Source organism: Canis lupus, chromosome 10 (genome assembly GCF_011100685.1).
Source record: "Canis lupus familiaris isolate Mischka breed German Shepherd chromosome 10, alternate assembly UU_Cfam_GSD_1.0, whole genome shotgun sequence".
NCBI classification, from domain to species: domain Eukaryota; kingdom Metazoa; phylum Chordata; class Mammalia; order Carnivora; family Canidae; genus Canis; species Canis lupus.
Window position 1 is genome coordinate 64,860,449 of NC_049231.1, and position 20,148 is coordinate 64,880,596.

Genomic DNA, 20,148 nt, shown 5'->3' on the forward strand with positions numbered 1-20,148 from the left:
ATCATAGCTATTAAAAGAATCAGGTGCCCATTCTCGTACTATGTGGAACTGTATGTACCTAAAGGGGTGTGTGTTAACTGTGGGGTGTAAAGTTTAATGAGCTGGGGAAACTTTGCAGAATGTTGCTGGCATTGGATTCTCAAAGCTTAGGTGACAAAGTAGGAAGGGTGGCTGATAACCATTTAGGATTTGTTTTTTGATCATATATCATGAAGCAAGGCTTTTTCCACTTTGGAAATCAGATGTTTTTTCTTTGTTTTTTGATGGTGGGAAATAATGACTCAAACTCATCACTTTGAAGGAGATATATTAGTAGGAAGAGTTGACAGGAACCTGAGGGTGGGAAGTTTGTACAGTTGTTTCAGTTTGTGTTATTTCTGGAGATTCTCTTATATTTGTACATGTAGGTTGATGGTAATTTTCTCTAGTATAAAAATCCTGGGGGAATTAAGATGCCAGAGGAATAGGGAACCCTAATTTCATCTGGTCCCTGGAATTCAGCTAGATATCAAATCATTCTGAACTCCTGTGAAATCAACCAGAGATCTGAGAAAAGAATTCCTGCAATTCTACGAATAGAAAAGCAACCATTTTTGCAAGATAGGAGGTGCAGAAACATGAATCTGAGGTGATATATGGGAAGATAAACCCAGGGGGCGGGAGTCTTTTAAGCCAGGTACTGGAAAGTGTTAGAAGTAGTGGAGCACAAAATCAACGTTTAGAAGTCTGCCTGAAAGGTGCTCAGGAAGCAGGGCAGAATCCCAGGTGGGACAGTGTGGTCTCCAGATCCCTGGAGTCACAGAAAGAACAGGGATGCCTGAGTGTGACAGACTTTATCAACCATTGGAGCAGGGAAACTGGCTGAAAACAGTAAATTCTGTTCAGTGTTGCCATAAGCCTTAAGCCACTGCATGGCCACGTGACAGCTCTCTGAGCAGAGGCCCAGCAAGTGACTGAACCGCACGGAGACCCCCAGGAGGAGCTGTGTGGGTGAGTACCTTAGGAGTCTAAAGTTTAAAGACTTGAAATGGGTTCGAGTGCCTCAGATAAAAATGCCCAGTCACAGGCTGGGTGAACACAGAGCTCAGAAGGAAACCAGGGAGACAAGAGCAATTGACTCCTTTTTTGTGAGAGTGCACTGAAGAGTGGGGACACATGTTTTCAGCTCAGGGAGTAGAGATCAGGGCACTGCCATTTTCATCCTCCAAATTGGTGCTGAAAGCCTTCAGGGAACAAAAGACACATAGAGCTATCCAGAGCCCCTTACACTGAGCCATAGCGTAAGGGGGCAAAGGCCGTGTAATTCCACGCAGGCTTAGACACCTGAGAATCAGCACAACAGGCCTCTCCCCCAGAAGACCAGCAGGAACATCTGGCAAATACCAAGTTTACCAATCATAAAGAACTGCAAACTCCAGTTTTTTGGGGAAAACAGTATATAGCATTTGTAGTTTTTTCTTCTTTAATCTTTCAGTTTAAAATATTTTTTCCTTTCCAGCTATTTTATCAATTATTTTCTTAAGTCTTTTAATTTTCATTTTTACATTTATGTTTTTATATATATATTTTTTCAATTTTGGCTTCCTTTCATTGTATTCAACTTTGTGTGTATGTGTGTGTATGTATATATATATACTTAATTTATATATATAAATAAATTTTTCTTGCTTTCCTATTTTGGGATCTAGCTTCTTCTAACAAACAGACCAAAATATACCAAGATCTAGTTTATTGTTCTATTCACCTTCTGTTTGATTTTATTTTCTCTCTCTCTCTCTCTTTTTTTTTTTTTTTTTTTTTTTTTGTGGGAGAGGGAGTTTCTGTTCTCTTTTGATTTGTTCAGTGTATATTTTTCTGGTGGTGTTGCTGTTTTTGTATTTTCTCTCTTGTTCATCTAGTCTTTTCTTGATGACATGACAAGACAGAAGAACTCACCCTAAAAGAGAACAAGTGGCAGTACTTCCAGGGATTTAATCAATATGGATATAAGTAAGATGTCAGAACTAGAATTCAAAACAGGGATTATAAAGATACTAGCTGGGCTTGAAAAAAGCATAGAAGACAGTAGATAATCCCTTACTGGAGAAATAAAATCTAATCAGGTTGAAATCAAAAAGCCAATTACTGAGACGCAATAAAAAATGGAGGCTCTTACTGCTAGGATAAATGAGGCAGAAGAGAGTAGAAGACAAAATGATGGAGATTAAAGCTGAGAAAAAGAAAAATACTCCTGGATCATGACAGGAGGAGCCAATTAAATCAATTAATAACAAAGAAACACAATAATGATACAATAATAGTAGGGGACTTTAACACCACACTCACACAATGGACAGATTATCTAAGCAGAAGATCAACAAGGAAACAAGGGCTTTGAATGACATACTGGACCAGATGGACCAAAATGTATTCAAAGATGTATTCAAAGCATTTCATCCTAAAGCAACAGAATACACATTCTCCTTGAATACACATGGAACATTCTTCAGAATAGATTATATAGAGGGTCACAAATCGGGTCTCAACTGGTACCAAAAGATTGAGATTATTCCCTCTATATTTCAGACCATAATGCTTTAAAACTTGAACTCAGTCACAAGAGAAAATTTAGAAGGAACACAAATACATGGAGGTTAAAGAGCATCCTCTTAAAAAATGAAGTCAACGAGGAAATTAACAATGAAAAAAATTCATGGAAACAAAGGAAAATGAGAACGCAACTCTTCAAAACCTTTGTGATGCAGCAAAGGTGGTCCTAAGAGGGAAGTGTATAGCAATACAAGCCTTTCTCAAGAAACAAGAAAAGTCTCAAATACATGACTTAACCCTTCACCTACAGGAGCTGGAGAAAGAACAGCAAATAAAGCCTAAACCTAGCAGGAGAAGAGGATTAATAAAGATCAGAGCAGAAGTCAATGAAATAAAACAAGTACAGTAGAACAGATTAATGAACCTGGGAGCTGGTTCTTTGAAAGAATTTATAAGATGGATAAACCCCTAGCCAGTCTTATCAAAAATAAAAGAGAAAGGACTCAAACAAAATCATAAATGAAATCAGAGAGATCACAGTCAACACTGAAGAAATACAATTATAAGAACATATTATGAGCAACTATATGCCAACAAATTAGGCAATCTGGAAGAAATGGGTACATTCCTAGAAACATATAAACTAACAAAACTGAAATAGGAAGAAATGGGAAATTGAACAGACCCATAACCAACAAAGAAATTGAATCAGTCATCAAAAATCTCCCAACAAACAAGAGTCCAGGACAGATGGCCTTCCAGGGGAATTCTACCAAACATTTAAAGAATTACTACTGCGGGATCCCTGGGTGGCTCAGCGGTTTGGTGCCTGCCTTTGGCCCAGGGCGCGATCCTGGGGTCCCAGGATCGAGTCCCACATCGGGCTCCCAGTGTGGAGCCTGCTTCTCCCTCCTCCTGTGTCTCTGCCTCTGTGTCTCTCTCTGTCTCTCTCTCTCTCTACCATAAATAAACAAAATCTTAAAAAAAAAAAAAGAATTAATACCTATTCTTCTGAGGCTGTTTTAAGGTCAGCATTACTTTGATCCAAAACCAGACAAAGACTTCACGAAAAAGAATTACAGACCAATATACCTGATAAACATGGATGCAAAAATTTTCACCAAGATACTAGCCAATAAGATCCAGTAGTACATTAAGGGGATTGTTCACCATCCCCAAGTGGGGTTTATCCTTGGGCTGCAAGGGTGGTTCAACATCTGCAAATCTACCAGTGTGATACAACACATTAATTAAAGAAAGGGTAAAAACCATATGAACCTCTCAATAAATGCAGAAAATGCATTTGACAAAATACAACATCCTTTCTTGATTAAAAGTCTCCATAGTGTAGGGGTAGAGGGAACATATCTCAATATCATAAAAGCCATGTACAAAAAACCCACAGCAAATATCATTATCAACTTTCAAAAGCTTTCAGCTTTCCTGCTAAGGTCAGGAACAGAACAGGGATGTCCACTCTCACCACTGTTGTTTAACATAGTACTAGAAGTCCTAGCCTCAGCAATCAGACAACGGAAAGAAATAAAAGGCATCTGAATTGGCAACGAAGTCAAACTCTGACTCTTCATATATGATGTGATGTGGAAAACCCAAAAGACTCCTCCCAAAAATTGCTAGAACACATATAGGAAATCAGTAAAGTGAGAGGATATAAAATCAATGCACAGAAATCAGTTGCACTTCTAGACACTAACAATGAGACAGAAGAAAAATTAATCGATCCATTTATGTTTGCACCCAAAACCATAAGATACCTAAATAAACCTAACCAAAGAAAGAAAGGATCTGTACTCTGAAAACTATAGAACAATTATAAAAGAAATTGAGAGAAGATACAGAGAAATGGAAAAACATCCCATGCCTGTTTGGAGGACTGGAAGAATATTGTTAAAATGTCTGTGCTACCCAGAGCAATGTATACATTCAGCACAATCCTTATCAAATATCATCAATATTTTTCACAGAGTTGGAAAAAATAATTCTGACATTTCTATGGAACCAGAAAATACCCAAAATAGCCAAAGGTAAGTTGGTATCACATTATGGTGGTGGCGGCATCACAATTCCAACAACAAATGTTGGTGAGAAAGTGAAGAAAGGGGAGCCCTCTTACACTGCTGGTGACAATGCAAGCTGGTGCAGCCACTCTGGAAAACTGTGGAGGTTCCTCAAAAAGTTAAAAATAGAGCTTACCCTATGACCCATCAATTGTCACTAGTAAGTATCTACCCAAAGGATACAAACACAGTGATCCAAAGGGGCACCTGCACCCCCCGTGTTGATAGCAGCCGTGTCCACAATAACCAAACTATGGAAAGAGCCTAGATGTCCATCTACAGATGAATGAATAAAGATGTGGTGTACATACACACACACACACACACACACACACACACACACACACTGGAATATTACTCAGCCATCAAAAAATGAAATCTTACCGTTTGCAATGACATGGATGGAACTAGAGGCTTTAAGCTAAATAAGTCAATCAAAGAAAGACATATGACTTCACTCATATGTGGAATTTGAGAAACAGGAGCATAGGGGGAAGGAAGGGAACAATAAGATGATGTCAGAGAGGGAGACAAACCATAAGAGACTCTTCACCTGCTAGAGGGGAGGTCCGTGGGGTGATGGGCTAAAGGGGTGATGGGCATTAAGGAAGGCTCGTGATGTGATGAGCACTGGGCATTGTTATGTGCACTGATGAATCACTAAACTCTACCTCTGAAACTAATAATACACGATATGTTAATGAATTGAACTTAAATTTTAAAATCCTGTGATGAATATATTTATACATAAATCTTTGCATCTCTGATTTATTTTGAAGAATAACAAGAATTGGCATTTTTTCAGAGGATATGAACTTTCTAAAGTTTCTTGTTAGATATTTCAAATTGCTTTTCAGAAGGGTATACCAGTTTGCCCCCTTCTATTAATTTATTGGCTCAACAGCAATTTTTTGAGTGCCAGTTAAATAGTAGAGGACCATACCGACAAAGCCCTACCCTCATTTCATTTCTAGATTACAATCTAGTGGTGGAGTGGACAATACAGGATGTATAAGGTCATTTCCAATAGTGATGTGTGACATGAAGAAAAATAAAGATGAGACAGGATACAGAGAATAAGCAGTAGAGATGCTATTTTAGATAGGGTAGGTGGAAATGGGAAAGGCCTCTCTTAATTAATATTGAGTAAAGATCTATACCTATTTTATTGCCAGTTTCACTGCAGTTATTAAAACATTGAAATACTATTGCTGTAAAGAATATTTGCTGGTGAAGATGAAAAATATCTTTAAAGTTTTATTTTTTTGATTATTAGGTTGGTTTTTTCCATTGGCTATTTGTATTATTGCTTAAAATATTTAATATAGAACTATCCTTTTCCTTATAGTAATTCCTATGATTCTTATCTTTATATAACAAAAAGGCATGGTATTTAAGTTTGGGCAACATGAGACTTAGGGTGAAAATAAGTGACTATTATGATTGTCTCCTGGTAATAGTTCTTGCTGAGATTTTTACTAGGGCTAACATTAGTCCCTGATGTAGCAGATTGTGTTGAAGGATACTGAGCATAAGTTACAGGCTTGATGCTGATGAGAGTAACTGTTTAGAGAACAATGCTGGTGCCAAGATTCCTGACTTGGTCTTTGAAAGGATGTGTTTGCTTATCCCCTCTTAAAATTTTTGCCTTTGGACATGAGGATTCAGCTTATTCCCTCTACAATTGGAAAAATTGTCCTGTTTTCCTGTCCACAGTTTTATTTACTTTAGAATAATTAAAAATAATTTTGAAAAACCCCAAAGATGTAGGACATTATTTATAGCTAGCTTGATTTGATAGTTTTCCTTGTGTTTTTATAATTTATAAGCAGAAGAAGACAAAATAATTTTCTTAGGAAATGTACTTTTCCAGGCTGTTTATTATGTGATTGTTTTATTTGCTTACTTATCACAGAAAGATTGTTTTATAATTACTAATATGGCCTATAAACATTATTTATGCAAAGTCTTAGATTTATGTTTTCTTTATCAAAATTATATATGATGTATGCTGATCCAGTACTTCTTCCTTGAATTAAAATAATGGGGGTTTGTAATCTGGTTTCTATTTAGTGGTTAAACCACTTTTGATTTAAACTTAGCATTAAAAAGAAAAAAATTCCAAGAACAGATTTCACTTATTAATATTAATCTCTATTTGTTCCATTCATTTACTCACTTACTCACAGATATGTGAGTGCCACCAAGAAGCCTGACAGGTGAAGGTGACAAATACGGTGCAGGGGGGCATCACCCGGCATTTCCTTTCCTTGTGGAGTTTACAGTCGTGGAACACATAGGGAGTGTGAGGAGACAATATGGAGACAGTGTAATAATTGCTATTAACAGAAGCTGGTAGTACTTGAAATTAGGAGTTGTGTCCGATCCACTCCTGGGGGTATGAGGGCCATAAAAGGCTTCTAAAGGAAGTGATATTTTTGCTCTGTGGTCCTTAGACACCTTGATGGGGTATACATGTGTGCCCACACACATAACACCCACAAAAAGCACTTAAAAGTTTCTTAATGCTTTTAGTTATGAAATACACATAAAATGTACCATTTATCTTGATTATTATTTTTTTTTTGATTATTTTTTTTAATCTTTTTTTATCTTGATCATTTCTAAGTGTATGCATTAGTGGTAGTAAATATATTCATATGGTTGTGCAACCAATCTCCACAACTTTTTCATCCTGAAAAATTGAAATTCTGTACCCATTAAACAGTACCACCCATTCTCCTCCCCGCCCTGCCCAACTTGTGCCAACCACCATTTTTTCTGTCTCTATAAATTTAACTACTCTAACTTTATATAAGTGGTAAGAGACATTTTTAATCTTAGGTTTTCTTTCTGTTGTTTTGAAAATTGCCTGAGTTCTGCTACCAATGACATGTCCTTGCTTTTGCTTTGCTGGACAAATAGGAGATAAAAAACCTGGGTGATTGTTATACGATAGTGTTCTTGCCAGTGGAAGCACAGAGCCAGTGTAGCCTAAAGGAGATCATACCTCTACGGCCAACCTGAGAAGGTGTCGGGTAGTATGGAGCCATTTTAGAAGAAGCAAAGTTTTAAAAGGCAGAAATATTATCAAAACTTGTATTTTTCTCACCTCAGAAGATTGTTTTAAACTGGGGTTTGGCAGGCCCTTTCTGTAAAAGACTCAATAGTAAATATTTTAGACTTTGTTGGCATGCATTCTCTGTCATGGTTACTCAGCTCAGCAACAGTAGCACGAAAGCAGCCATAGAAATGTAAACTAATGAGAGTGGCTGTGTTCCAATAGCAATTTATGAGACAGGTGGCAGACTCGATTGTTCCAAAGACTATAGTTTTTTTTGTTTTTTTTGTTTTTTTTTAAGATTTTATTTATTCATGAGAGAAAGAGAGAGAGGTGGAGACACAGACAGAGAAAGAAGCAGGCTCCATGCAGGGAGCTTGATGTGGGACTCGATCCTGGGTTTCCAGGATCAGGCCCTGGGCTGAAGGCAGCACTAAACCGTTGAGCCACCTGGGCTGCCCCCAAAGACTAAAGTTTTTGAACCCTGTCGTAAAGACTCGGGCTTAAACATAACTGGAGAGAGAGACTTTGGGTAAAGCCCGTACCTGGGAGATCATTAAGCTGGTTTGTGATTTGGAGCAGAGAGAGAAATTCAGCACCATATTTTATCAAATTTGTGCCATTGGGTATAAGGTGCACCTTTTGGGTACTGCTAAGAAAGAAAAATAGGGCAACCAATTGGTTTTAAGATCCCATTGAGTATATGCTACATCCTCATCTCAGAAATGTTAATACATGGAGTGGGAGTAGAGAGTGTCTGAGTCAGTGGTGCATTGATAATTCTAGCCAACGTTGGTGCTCTTACTGTGGGCTATACATTTTGCTTGGCACTTCACATGCATTATCTCATTTATCCTCATAAAAAATCAATGAAGATGAAAAAGGCTTAGAGCAGCTAAATTACTGGCCATAATAAACAGTCGAGTCTAAGATTCAGACCCAAGCAGCCTGGCATTAAAGCTTGTGCTCTCAGCCACTGTGTACTGTACTGCCTCATTCAGTTCTGCAGTAGTCTTTATCAGATGGTACCATTCATGCTGGAATTGTTATAGTTCATTATAATGATTTGAATCAGGTCATGGAGGAAACAGCAGCTCCATCATGTCCTTGCAATTTCAGACATTTCTCAGTTCAGCCAACAACTGGTTTTCATCCATTATGTGTCCTGCTGGTGCCCTGAGAGAATTACTATGAATTCTTTCTGAAAATGTTTTTAAAATGATAAAATTCTCAAGAAGCCAAGCAAAATTTGTGTTGGAAGAGAAGTCTTGGTGCACAGATAGCATCTGTGATGCCAGCCAGCACTTCTAGTCGTACTGCTGCCGAGGAGAGTGAGCACCACATACCACTGTAACTCTTCTGCCTCTGTGAGCTTTGTATTGAAGATGCTGTGATCCTGCATGAGTGATGCAGACTTCACCAAAGAGGACCTTATTGACTTTTGAAGACAAAGGAAATATCATGAGCCACCGAGTTCTCAGATTCTTGGAGAATTTAGGTGTTTCTATTACAAGCCTACATTCAACTGACAGAGCAAGCTGTGAGAAGTTGCCTTGTAGAGAGCTGAGGTTTTCAGTACTTGTGATCATAAAAAAGAAATGTCAGAATAGAATGGCAATTAAAGATGGATCCATGTAATCTTCTCATACCTTATCACAGTGTCAGCTTTTTATTCAAGCCAAACAGAAGCCTTCTCGTTGAAGTTCAGTTTGGAGAGAGTTAAAGTTTATTTTTGCTTTATTTGTGTTAAACTTTCATCGTGAAATACAGCATCTATAAGGATTATTTTTATACTGGGCAAATGAAATTCCACAGGAGTAAGGTAAATTATATACAAAAAGTTTTGTTTTTTAGTGGGCGGGAGGGGGTGGTATTTGCACTTGTCTGAGAATCCATGCCTGATAGCTCATAAGGCCTGAGAATTGCTGGTCTGAACTGAGATGTGGAGGATAAAGGAAAGGCGATTAGTGAAGTGAAGTTGCATGAGGAGGGGGAAATGCAGAGGCCTACAAATAAGAGATACAGCATGTCAACTCACTGCTCCATGTTCCTGGAGCACAGCGTGTCAGGGAGAACAGGAGAGGGAAAAGTGCAAGGCACAGAGGTCCACATCATCAAGCATCTCACAAACCATGTCTTCCAGTTAGAATTAGATTCAGCTACATTTAATAGTGAAACTCAGAATAAGAAATCTAGAGAGAGGCAATTCAGAGCTAGTATGGCAGCATGGTGCTCATCAGGAACCTGGGCTTCCCAGTCTTGCCACTCTTGCCATCTTTAGCATATCTCCTCATGGTCCCAGATGGCTGCTTGAATGAACTCTAGTCAGCATGTCTCCGTTCCAAACAGGAGGAAGGAGGAAGAAGGGCACGGCCCCTGCACTTTCTTAGAAACTTCCTGGAAATCTTTCACTTCCACTTAATCACAACTTTGGCACAAATAGTTGCAAGGAAGATTGGGAAATGCGATCTTTTATTTGGGATGGTGGTGTGCCCAGCTGAAAATCAAGCTTCTAAAGTGGAAGGGGAAAAGTGATGTTGGAGTAGGCAGCTAATAATCTCTGCCATGCCATGTCATATTTTGTGAATGCTGTAATTAGGAGAGAAACATGTTCAAATGTTCTTTTCTAAAAGATTGCCACCTGCAAGGTGAAGGAGGATTGGAGATCATAAAGCCCACCACTGCAGTGACACAGTTGAGAGGTGAGTGGGATGCTGACTGGAAGCAGGGACAGTTTCAAGAGGCTCACAGGTCTTGGTCGTTGATCGGATGTGAACAGTCTGGTTTAGCAGCTGAGTTTGTCTTGGTGCCATAGAGACAGCAGTGAATGAATGAAGCCATGGGATTGGAGCAGATTGCCTGGGGAAAGGAGATCCACCTAGAATGGGTTTGAAAAAGGCAGAAAGAGGAGGAAAATAGAATGTAGTGTTTCAGGAGTCAAGAAGAGAGCATTTCAAGGTAGAAGGGGTGGGCAGTTACATCAGATGCCACTTAGTGCACAAGAGAATTGATGTCACTGATCGGATTTCACAATTAAGAGGATGTGGATGACCTTGTTAAGAGCAGTTCACTGAACCATGGAAAAGACCAGATTGCAGTGGGTGAGTGAGTGACAGGTAAGGAAACAGGTGAGTGCAGCACCTTTTCCAGGAAGTCCTGCCTCTAAGAAGAGGGAGAAGAAAGGGATGTCGGTGTAGAAAAGCATGAGCGAGTAAATGCACTGTTGTTTTCTTTCTTGGTTTTTAGATGGCAGGTGTTGAATATGTTTATGTTAATGGAAAGGAATAGAGAGGGAGAAGCTGCCAGAGACCGGCTGATGGTCAACATAGATTCTTGAGATGGGCCCTGGCAGAGAGCTTGCCTTAGGGTGGAAGACAGCCTCTTGTAATCAGAAGCGAGGAGGGAAGAAGCAAAGATGGGGGTGCAGGTTCTGAGCATCTGGTGGCAGGAAGTTGAGGTTGTTCCCATCTATGCTGGTTTTTATTCGCCCTATGAAATAGGGTTTGAACTCCTCTTGGTGGCTGCGGGGCTGTTGGTGAGTTTGCTGGTGGACCATGTGATAATGTACACGATGTGTCCGTTTTTCCTTAGTGGAAAAAAAAAACCCTGTGGTTTAGCTATGTCATTAATGTGTGGGAGCTTTCAGATGACCCAGATCTTAGTCATTATCTTTAGAAATGTGAAACGAAGAGACAATATGTGAAAGTGCCTTAGCACTTTACTTGGCACACAGACACCATGCAGGAAGGGTTTGTGAATAAGCTTATGTTCTTAGACTATTTCCTGTACATATGGAGCATCATTCCAAACTTGCTTTACTATTTACATGGTTCATTTTCTTTCAGGCAAATTTACTTTTGTTGAAAAAAAAAAAAGATCTTTCAGAGTGCAATAATCATACCCTTGTGAACCATAACAGGGCAGGTACTGTTAGCTTGTTTTGGATATTTGGCACTGCCTCCAGGAATAGCACAAATATGCTACCAAGAACTGGGTTATACTATTGGTAATGGGAACAGTGTGTCCATGACTGTGTGATGAATTCAGCTTTTCTTCTAACTGGAAACTAAGTTGTGAACAGACTTGGCAAGGATCAGATCATGGTAGACTGTTTTTAAAAGATCTTTAAAAAATATTTCAGTTTCTGCAGAAAACTAGATTGACATCCTATAGGGAAGAATTTCGTTTAAGTCACGCTCTTCAGTACATTGCCAACTACTTTCTTTTGTTCACTGCCCAGAGGAGATTAGGTATTTGACCAATTCTTTTCTCCCAGGAGGAGGGAGCATGAGTGGCCCAGCCTTCTGTGTATGTCTTGCAAGGAGCCTTATGGGGTTTGCTCCACCTCACCTGTGGTGGTTGCCCTACTGTGTATTTAGTTGCAGTAGAGGTCTTCTTACAACTCTGAACTCTCTTCATGTCTGGGAGAAAGAGAAATGAGAGGAGCAGGATTGAGAGCATAAAAATCGCTCTCTTGATTGATTAAAGTGCTCAAGTCAGAGTAACATCGAGGCCGTGTCTGGCAGTGCGTGGTACTCTCTGTTGTCTCCAAACAGCATCCATCTTTGCATGAGTAGATGTCTTTGTGCATTCTCCTGGGGCAGCCGAGAAGAGGAAAGTGAGGGGCTGGTCTAAAAATGTCTCTGTGACTTAGGTGTATCCGATGTAACTTCAGCTGTTGCCAAGCAACTTTCTAACACAGATCCCCTTGGTTTGTGGAACTAAACAGAGCTCTGTGGGATTGCTTGCTGAGGTCCCTGGTGAGGGTGTGGACAGCACCACCAACAGAAAGAACTTGTGTTGGCATAAAGGTGATTTATGTGATGGAGAGCTCTGCTTACTGCCTAATTTAACCTGTAATAAACTTTAGATAGAAAGTGTCCTGGCTTCTTGGAATCTAATGGTTGTACCTTTCTTTGCACATGTGTATGTGTTTGTTTCTGTGAGGGTGGGGTGGATATAAATCACGAAACATAAGTGAAAAAAGTCCAATGAAGGTTTCCAGCAGTAACACTTAAGCTAACCATTCTGGACATCTCTTCCCTCGTCACAACTGTTACTTCAGACCTTGTGACTCTTCTTCCTTTTCCCTTCATAGTTCTGCTCCATCCTCTTAACAGTCAAGTTCCTCCGTGAAGCCTGTTTTTAATTAGCTGCTTTAAAGATGAGATAGAGCAAGACGAGGGGTGTTACTGAAAGCACCTCACGAAGAACCATGGTTCCTTGACATTTATAGAGGTACCGTGACTCCTTGCCCACTCATCGTGGGGTGGAGGGTTCTAAATGTGGCACTTCACAGAGAATTCTGGCCACTTAACTGGATGGTAAACAAGTCTTTCTACTTGTGAGTTGCCTGGGCTTGTGCCCAAAAGTCTTTATTAACTCGATTTTGGAACTCGATGTAATGTAGGAATCAGCTCATTTTATTTCATACGAAATCTTTGAAAAGTAATTCAGAATTACATTTAAAATTTAAACTCAAGTTTTTAAGATACCAAGCTTGGGGAGATTTGAATTAAAAGTATAGTTGATACATCTTTGTCTGAAAATAAAATGGCTTAGTATTAAAATCACTGTGAGGCCTGACACTTCTATCACTATCCTAGAGAGGTTTTGGGATACAAGAAAAAATTTATTTAGTCTCAAAATATTCAGTCATTAAAGAATTATCTTCTTAAAGTATTCTAATAAAATGCATGTTTTTAAGTTTGTTGTGAACAAAATGACTTTTTCTGTAAATACTTTTCATGAACTTCATATTCTTTATGGTGTGTGGATGAAAGATGATTTATCTTGAATATATATGATTTTCGAGTTTTTTTTTTCTCCTGGTGAAACTTTAGGCATAAGATGACATTTGGTTTTTAATTCATCTTCACAGAAAGTGGAAAATTCCTGTTAGTGTTTTTTCTTAAAGACTCATGATCGAAAGGGAAATAAATAGCTAAAAATTAAACATGGGTCCTAAAACTCACTTTAACGCTATGCCTATTAGTATACCATGCATTTCTTTAAAGGTTAGAATTAAGTTATAATTCAGTTTACATTATTCACTTGATTTTGCTCTGTAAATCTGTATAAACATGTGTTGATTCAAAAAGGAAATTCTGTTCTTCCTAAAGATATCCTACATATTTAATTTTTATATTTACTGTCAGTTTCCCAATTTAACTGAATATTTGTAGACATTGTTGTACACAAAAACAGCTTATAAAATGTAGCATTTTTTACTCTTACAGTAATCATTTATATTAGACTGGAACAACATTCACAGTACATGAAATTTGACGTTAACCCCAAGTTACATCTAGAATGTTTACCTCAAGTTGAAACGGATTATCCAAATATTGACATTAATCCTAATGGCATGCCTTGTTTGAATTGCTGATGTTGCTAAGATGATAAGATATGGGAAGGGTTGGCATTCAGCCTTCGAGAGGGTTAAGCTAAAGCTGAATACAGATTATTTGCTCAAATTCTGAGACTGAAGTTGAACATCATTGTATCTTAGTAAAAAGCTCTCAACTATGCATTGTTGTATAAATGGGATGTTGATTACTGAAGACCAGGAAAACTAGGGTTTAGCTTATCTTTTTGTGTGTTTAGTCGAATGTCTTGTGATGTCAGTGTTAATAAAGTGAAAAAAAGATTACACTGAACAAAAAAATCCTGGCAGAGTTATATTAAAGTGAAAAACGTAATTCTCATTCCTTGGTTGATTTTTTTTTTTTTAATAGACCATCCAGAACTGCACATGCCGTTAGCCAATGTGTGTTGATTTCCAGTAATATTAAACAAAATGAAAAGTTTAGCTCCTTAGTTTGCATTAGCCACATTTCGAGTACTCAGCAGCCACATGTGGCCAGCACAAATAAGACATTTCCATAATTGCAGAAAGTTCTGTTGGACAGCACTAGGTCTAGTGAGTGACTGAAAAAAAGTGCCATCCTCTTGATGTTTTGACTACATAATTATGAAGAAATCTTTTTATATTTATATTTCCGTAGGTTTTCCCTTGAAATGATTAAGATAGGCTGCTTATCCCTTAGAGATACTAGGAAATTTAGAACACAGTTGTTGAATTATGACTGAAACCCAAGTCCTGCTGTTCTGCATTGTTTTCACATGTATCTGAAGAGCAGCATTTTCTTAAATTTATACTTTTAGACCTGTGGTTTTGCTTGTAGTAATCTTTTCATCCTTTAGCTTTTTAATTCAAAGTTAGGATGTACTGTTTGATAAATTCAAGTAAAAAGAATCCGTTTTCCGATTACTAAACTGAGACTTCAGAACTTGTATCCTATTCCACTTTTAATATCTGCAGATGGAACACATAACTTTTATAAGACTCAGTTTGTCATAGATTTGTCAACCAGTATTCCAGTCCTTCATACCAGGTCCCCTCTTCCCAGATATGTTGCATACATACAAATAAACTTTAAATATGGACCTTTTCTTGGAAAAGCTGCATTAATTTGGAATATTCTCAAACATATAAGTTGCATTTTATTTATTTTTTTATTTTTTATTTTTATTTTTTTTATAAGTTGCATTTTAAAAGGCACACTGATTCTTGAGGACATTATGCAAAGTGAAATAAGTCATTCACAAACAGACACTGCAGAATTCCACTTGTATGAGGTCGCTAGAGAGTAGTCAGACTCAGAGGCAGAAGATTAGAAGCATGGTTGCTGGGAGCTGGGTGGAGGGGGGAATGGGGACATGTTTTTTAAAGAATATAGTTCCAGTGTTGCAAAATGAAAATTATTCTGGAGATTGGCTGCCCAACAATATGAATACACATAATACTTGAACTGTAGACTTAAAAATGGTTAGGATGCCAAATTTTATGCTACTACAATTAAAAAAAAAAATAGTGTCTGTCACAAAGCTGGTTCTCCCAACTTGGTGGTTTTGAGAATGTCTTTTCTATTCTTTGCCCTTTCATTTTTCATACACACTTTAGGTTGACTTGTCAGCTTCCACAAACTGTTAAGATTTTGATTAGGATTGCATTGATCAGTTTGGGAAGAAATGACATCTTTACATTAGTAAGTCTTCTAGTTTATAAACATGATAGATACATCCCTAAATTTTTTTGTCTTTCAATTTTTCTCAAAAACATTTTATAAAGTATTCAGTGTAGAATGCTTGCATATCTTTTTTTAGATTTGTTCCTAGAAATTTGTTATTTTTGACAGTGTAGTAAAAGGTAACTTTTTAAACAATTGTTTCTAATTCTTTATATTTGTAGAAATGTCTCATCTTTTTAAACCATCTTTAAACGTTTCTAAGCATTTCTAAGCATACAATTCGTTCGTGTTAAGTACATTCACAGAACTCTTTGGTTTTACACAATGAAAACTGTTCCCATTAAACAATTCACCATGCCTCCCTGCCCCAATCCTTGGTAATTACCCTCTACTCTCTATCTGTAGGGTCTGACTGTTCTAGGTACCAATTATAAGTTGAATCATACAAGTATTTGCATTTTTTAAGACTGATTTATTTTACTGTAACAATATTCTCAAGGTTCGTTCATGTTGTAGTATATGTCAGAATTTCTTCCCCTTTTTAAGGCTGAATAATTTTCTATTGAATGCCACATTTTGTTTTATCCATTCATCTGTTGATGGATGTTTGAGTTGCTTCACTTTTTGGCTATTGTGAATAAATGCTGCTATGAAGGTGAGTAAACAAATATCTCTTTGAGAACTTGCTTTCAGTTCTTTGAGGTATGTATCCAGAGGTGAACTTGGTAGATCCTGTGGTATTCTATTTAAAACTTTTCTAGGAATCACTGTACTTTATTTTTTTTATTTTTATTTTTTATTTTTTAAAGATTTTATTTATGTATATCAGAGAGAGAAAGAGAGGCAGAGACACAGGCAGAGGGAGAAGCAGGCTCCATGCAGGGAGCCTGATGTGGGACTTGATCCCAGGACTCCAGGATCACGCTCTGGGCCAAAGACAGGTGCCAAACTGCTGAGCCACCCAAGGGTCCCCTATACTTTCTTTAATTGCACATCATTTTACATTCCCACCAGCAGAGCCCAGGGATTCTAAAAGTAGTTGTTTGGTTTTTAAAATATTGACCATGTATCTTAAGTGTTGCTATGCTCCCATTATTCTAATAATGTGTAGGGTCTTTGGACTTTCTATATATAAAACCATCTGTGAATAATGACAGTTTTGTTTCTTTTAATGGTATATAAATTGAATACTAGATGGCAGTGAAAAGTGAATGTATTATAGCTTCATGCACTAATGTGAATTATTCTTAGGTAAAACATTGAATTAAAGAAGCCAAAGTTTAGAGACAAAATTAAGTAAAATATTATCATTATGGGTACATACATAGGGGGTAAAACTAGACAGTAAGAGTCAAGGTGGTGGTTACCACTAGGGGTGGAAGAGGAATGTAGCCAGGGATCGACTCAAGGAGGCTTCTAAGTTACAGCAGTATTCTTTTATTTAGGTTATTCTTTCAACTGTATATATTTTATAAACTTATATGTGTGATGTTTCATAATGAAAATCTTTAAGGTGAAATTGGAAAATGTAGGCCTGTCTCACCATATGTAGAAGAAAAATTCTTTGTTTTTTTAAAGGTATATTAAAGGAAGCATTAAATACGTAAAAATATTTCTAAATTAATAATTTTACCTACAACGAATGCATGAACCTCAGGAGTTTCAGTTAAATTGATTTCCACACCTTGAGCCCTCTGTAAATATCAGATTCTTTTTTGGAAGTCAAAAGTAACTGCTAAATAGAAATTCTTGGCTTTTAAAAGATAATTGGAAGATAATTGGCTCGGTTCCATTTGCTAACACTTTTGAGTAAATGTAATGTGCCCGAGAAATTCTCCCAATCTAATAATAGGCTGTTTGAAGCCATTATATCACAGTGGCATTCCTTTTAGTGACTGGTTGATTTCAACAGCTCTGCTGATGAAAGGATTATAAGCTGCCATGTTATATTAGGGTGACAAGCTCCAGCTCTGTTATCTCCTCTTACTTTTCTAGTAGTATAACATTTAAATTGGGACTTTTTCTCCCAAACAATATTACTAGTTTCTTTGACATGCTGAAGAAACAGTGTTCATGGCAATGGAGTCAAAACATCCTTCAAGGAATGCCAGCTGGGCCACGGGCACTTTGTGTGCTGGGTATCCAAGTTGTTATCATCCATGTATTGTCCTCACCTGGACCAAGTGCTGCCAGGGAAGCAACTAGTATAATCTTTGTTCTTTCCTGCCCTCCCCCCTTTTTCCCTTGGTGGTTAGCATCCCAGTATTTACGCAGCAGGCAGTGATGGCCATGGTGCCCACAAGTCTGTCACCAGCCCTTTCAAGCTTGAATGACTCCTGAAGACTGCTTAGTGGCACTTACCAGGAAGATTGGCAATCCTACCATATTAGGAAATAATTCAGAGTGAGTGATAACTAGGGGTGGTAGTCAGTGGAGAGTCTTAGAGAAGAGTGTTTATTTCTCAGCATTTACACAAAGCAGAAAGTGCGTTCATTTGCAGTTAGCAATTAACAGAGTGTCTTGCAGGGTAGAGGAAATGAGTCTCAGACTAGTTTGTGTGGAAAGAACTGCTTAGAGCAAAAACTGTGTGGGCAGCAGTAGACATACATACGACATGTATGTGTGTTTGACCAATTATAAAGGGATTTTTGCCTCCACAACCTAATCGTTGGATTGTGAGCCCATCAACTCCTTTCCTAATTACAGACTTCATCCACCACCCATCCACACAGCCCCTACAGGTAGAAAAAAAAAAAAAAAAAAAAAAAACCTCATGGTGAGTATTGACTATATGGATGTCGTACATTGTGATGAAGGGTACATTTGATGATGTATTGCATTAAAGAAGGATAATGCAAAAAAAAAAAGTCCCATAGAAGGTTAGAGAATATACTGTGATCTTTTCAGAAGCTTTCATTCTTGCTATAAGATCTTTAGACTTGCTTGTGCTTCTGCTCTGAACAAAAGAATTTGGGCTCCCACTATGTGGCTGTTCCTGTTCTAGGAGGAAGAAGTTGCAGAGTAATGCTCTGTGCTCCCAGAAATAGACAAGGGTGCAGGGAAGAGGGGGTTCTCTCCAACCCAGGTCTTGCCTTTCCTACCCCAGCAGGGTATTTAGTAGAGTATTGAGAACACAATTTTCCAGTATGATCTTCCATTCAGTGATGCCTGACAGATTCATAAGGAATTCTATCCTTGTTACATACCTAGAAGTATGACCACAACCCCATGCCGCCTTCTTCCTCTGAAGGGCAGACTTGCTGGTGAATGGAAGAGAAAGGCAAAGAACATTTGATTTTGTGTTTTGCCTCCTTTGGGAGAAGGAATAATTTATGATCATATATGTACTTCACCAGAACTGAAGTAGATCTGTACTACACCAGAAATATTTACATATTTGATGAGTTTTGTAATACCCCATTTACTATATTGGTACAACTTGGGAATTCTAAGTTTTTAAAGGTAGTCCAAGTAACTTAGATGTTATCACCAGCCAGACTGTAATTTTTCCTCCATTGTAATGGAAGTGAACCACTAAACTACTTTGTGCTAGAAAAGTTGCCAGTAAGTAAGTACTTGATTTTGTATCGGAAGGACTTGTGACACTAAAGGAAATGCAGTTAAAACTTCCCATGGAGAAAAGCAAAGCTCTTTAAGGACACACGAAAATAATTGAGATTGATTGGATTTTAATTCTCTCATAAAGCTATTTGAATTGTGTAACTTTTTTTTTTTTTTTTTAATTTCAGATTCAACCCTATGAAAAGATAAAGGCCAGGGGCTTACCTGATAATATATCTTCTGTGCTGAACAAGCTGGTGGTGGTGAAACTCAACGGTGGTTTGGGAACCAGCATGGGCTGCAAAGGCCCCAAAAGTCTGATCGGTGTGAGGAATGAGAATACTTTTTTGGATCTGACCGTTCAGCAAATTGAAGTGAGTGACATTCAGCCTTTTCCATGAACCACTAAAATCAGTTTTAGGTCATTAGAAATATTACCGTATAAAATAACAGATGTGGATTTGAGCTAGTCAAGAAGCTTGCTATCCTTAGTTTCTTTATTAGTATATAAAAAGGTTTGGTGTTCCCAAGGGCAGATCTTTAAGGTGAGTACAATAAAAGCTTTTGATCTTTAAATAGCATTTGTGGTTGTTGAAATCTCTGGATCTTTTTGGATTCTCCTTTGATCTCCCTCTCCTCTCCTGCCTTTCTTTCTAGTGGCGCAGCCTTCATCATAGCTGGGGTGATCTGGCTTTATTAACTCCTTCTGGGAGGGGGGCGGAGAATTTCCGTATCTGGTTGGCGGCCACGGATGCTAAGAACCGTCCTTGATTGCTCTCTTAGGGATAGTCATTAGTCGTGGACCACAAGTTCGCCAGGGCCAGTCTTGTTCATCTCTTTATTTCTAGTGTCCAGTACGGTGCTGGCTAACCACACCAGTAACACT

The 20,148-nt window shown here is 38.1% G+C and overlaps 1 protein-coding gene across 3 annotated transcripts in view; it reads left to right on the top strand.

The window, feature by feature from the left end:
* The window catches only part of UGP2 (UDP-glucose pyrophosphorylase 2), a 65,902-nt gene that overhangs the window by 35,600 nt on the left and 10,154 nt on the right, over nt 1-20,148 (top strand). For all 3 annotated transcript variants that reach the window (XM_038551427.1, XM_038551426.1, XM_038551428.1), the window contains exon 4: nt 19,451-19,636. In XM_038551427.1, coding sequence (XP_038407355.1) covers nt 19,451-19,636 — 186 coding nt within the window. The remainder of the gene's footprint in view (nt 1-19,450; nt 19,637-20,148) is intronic.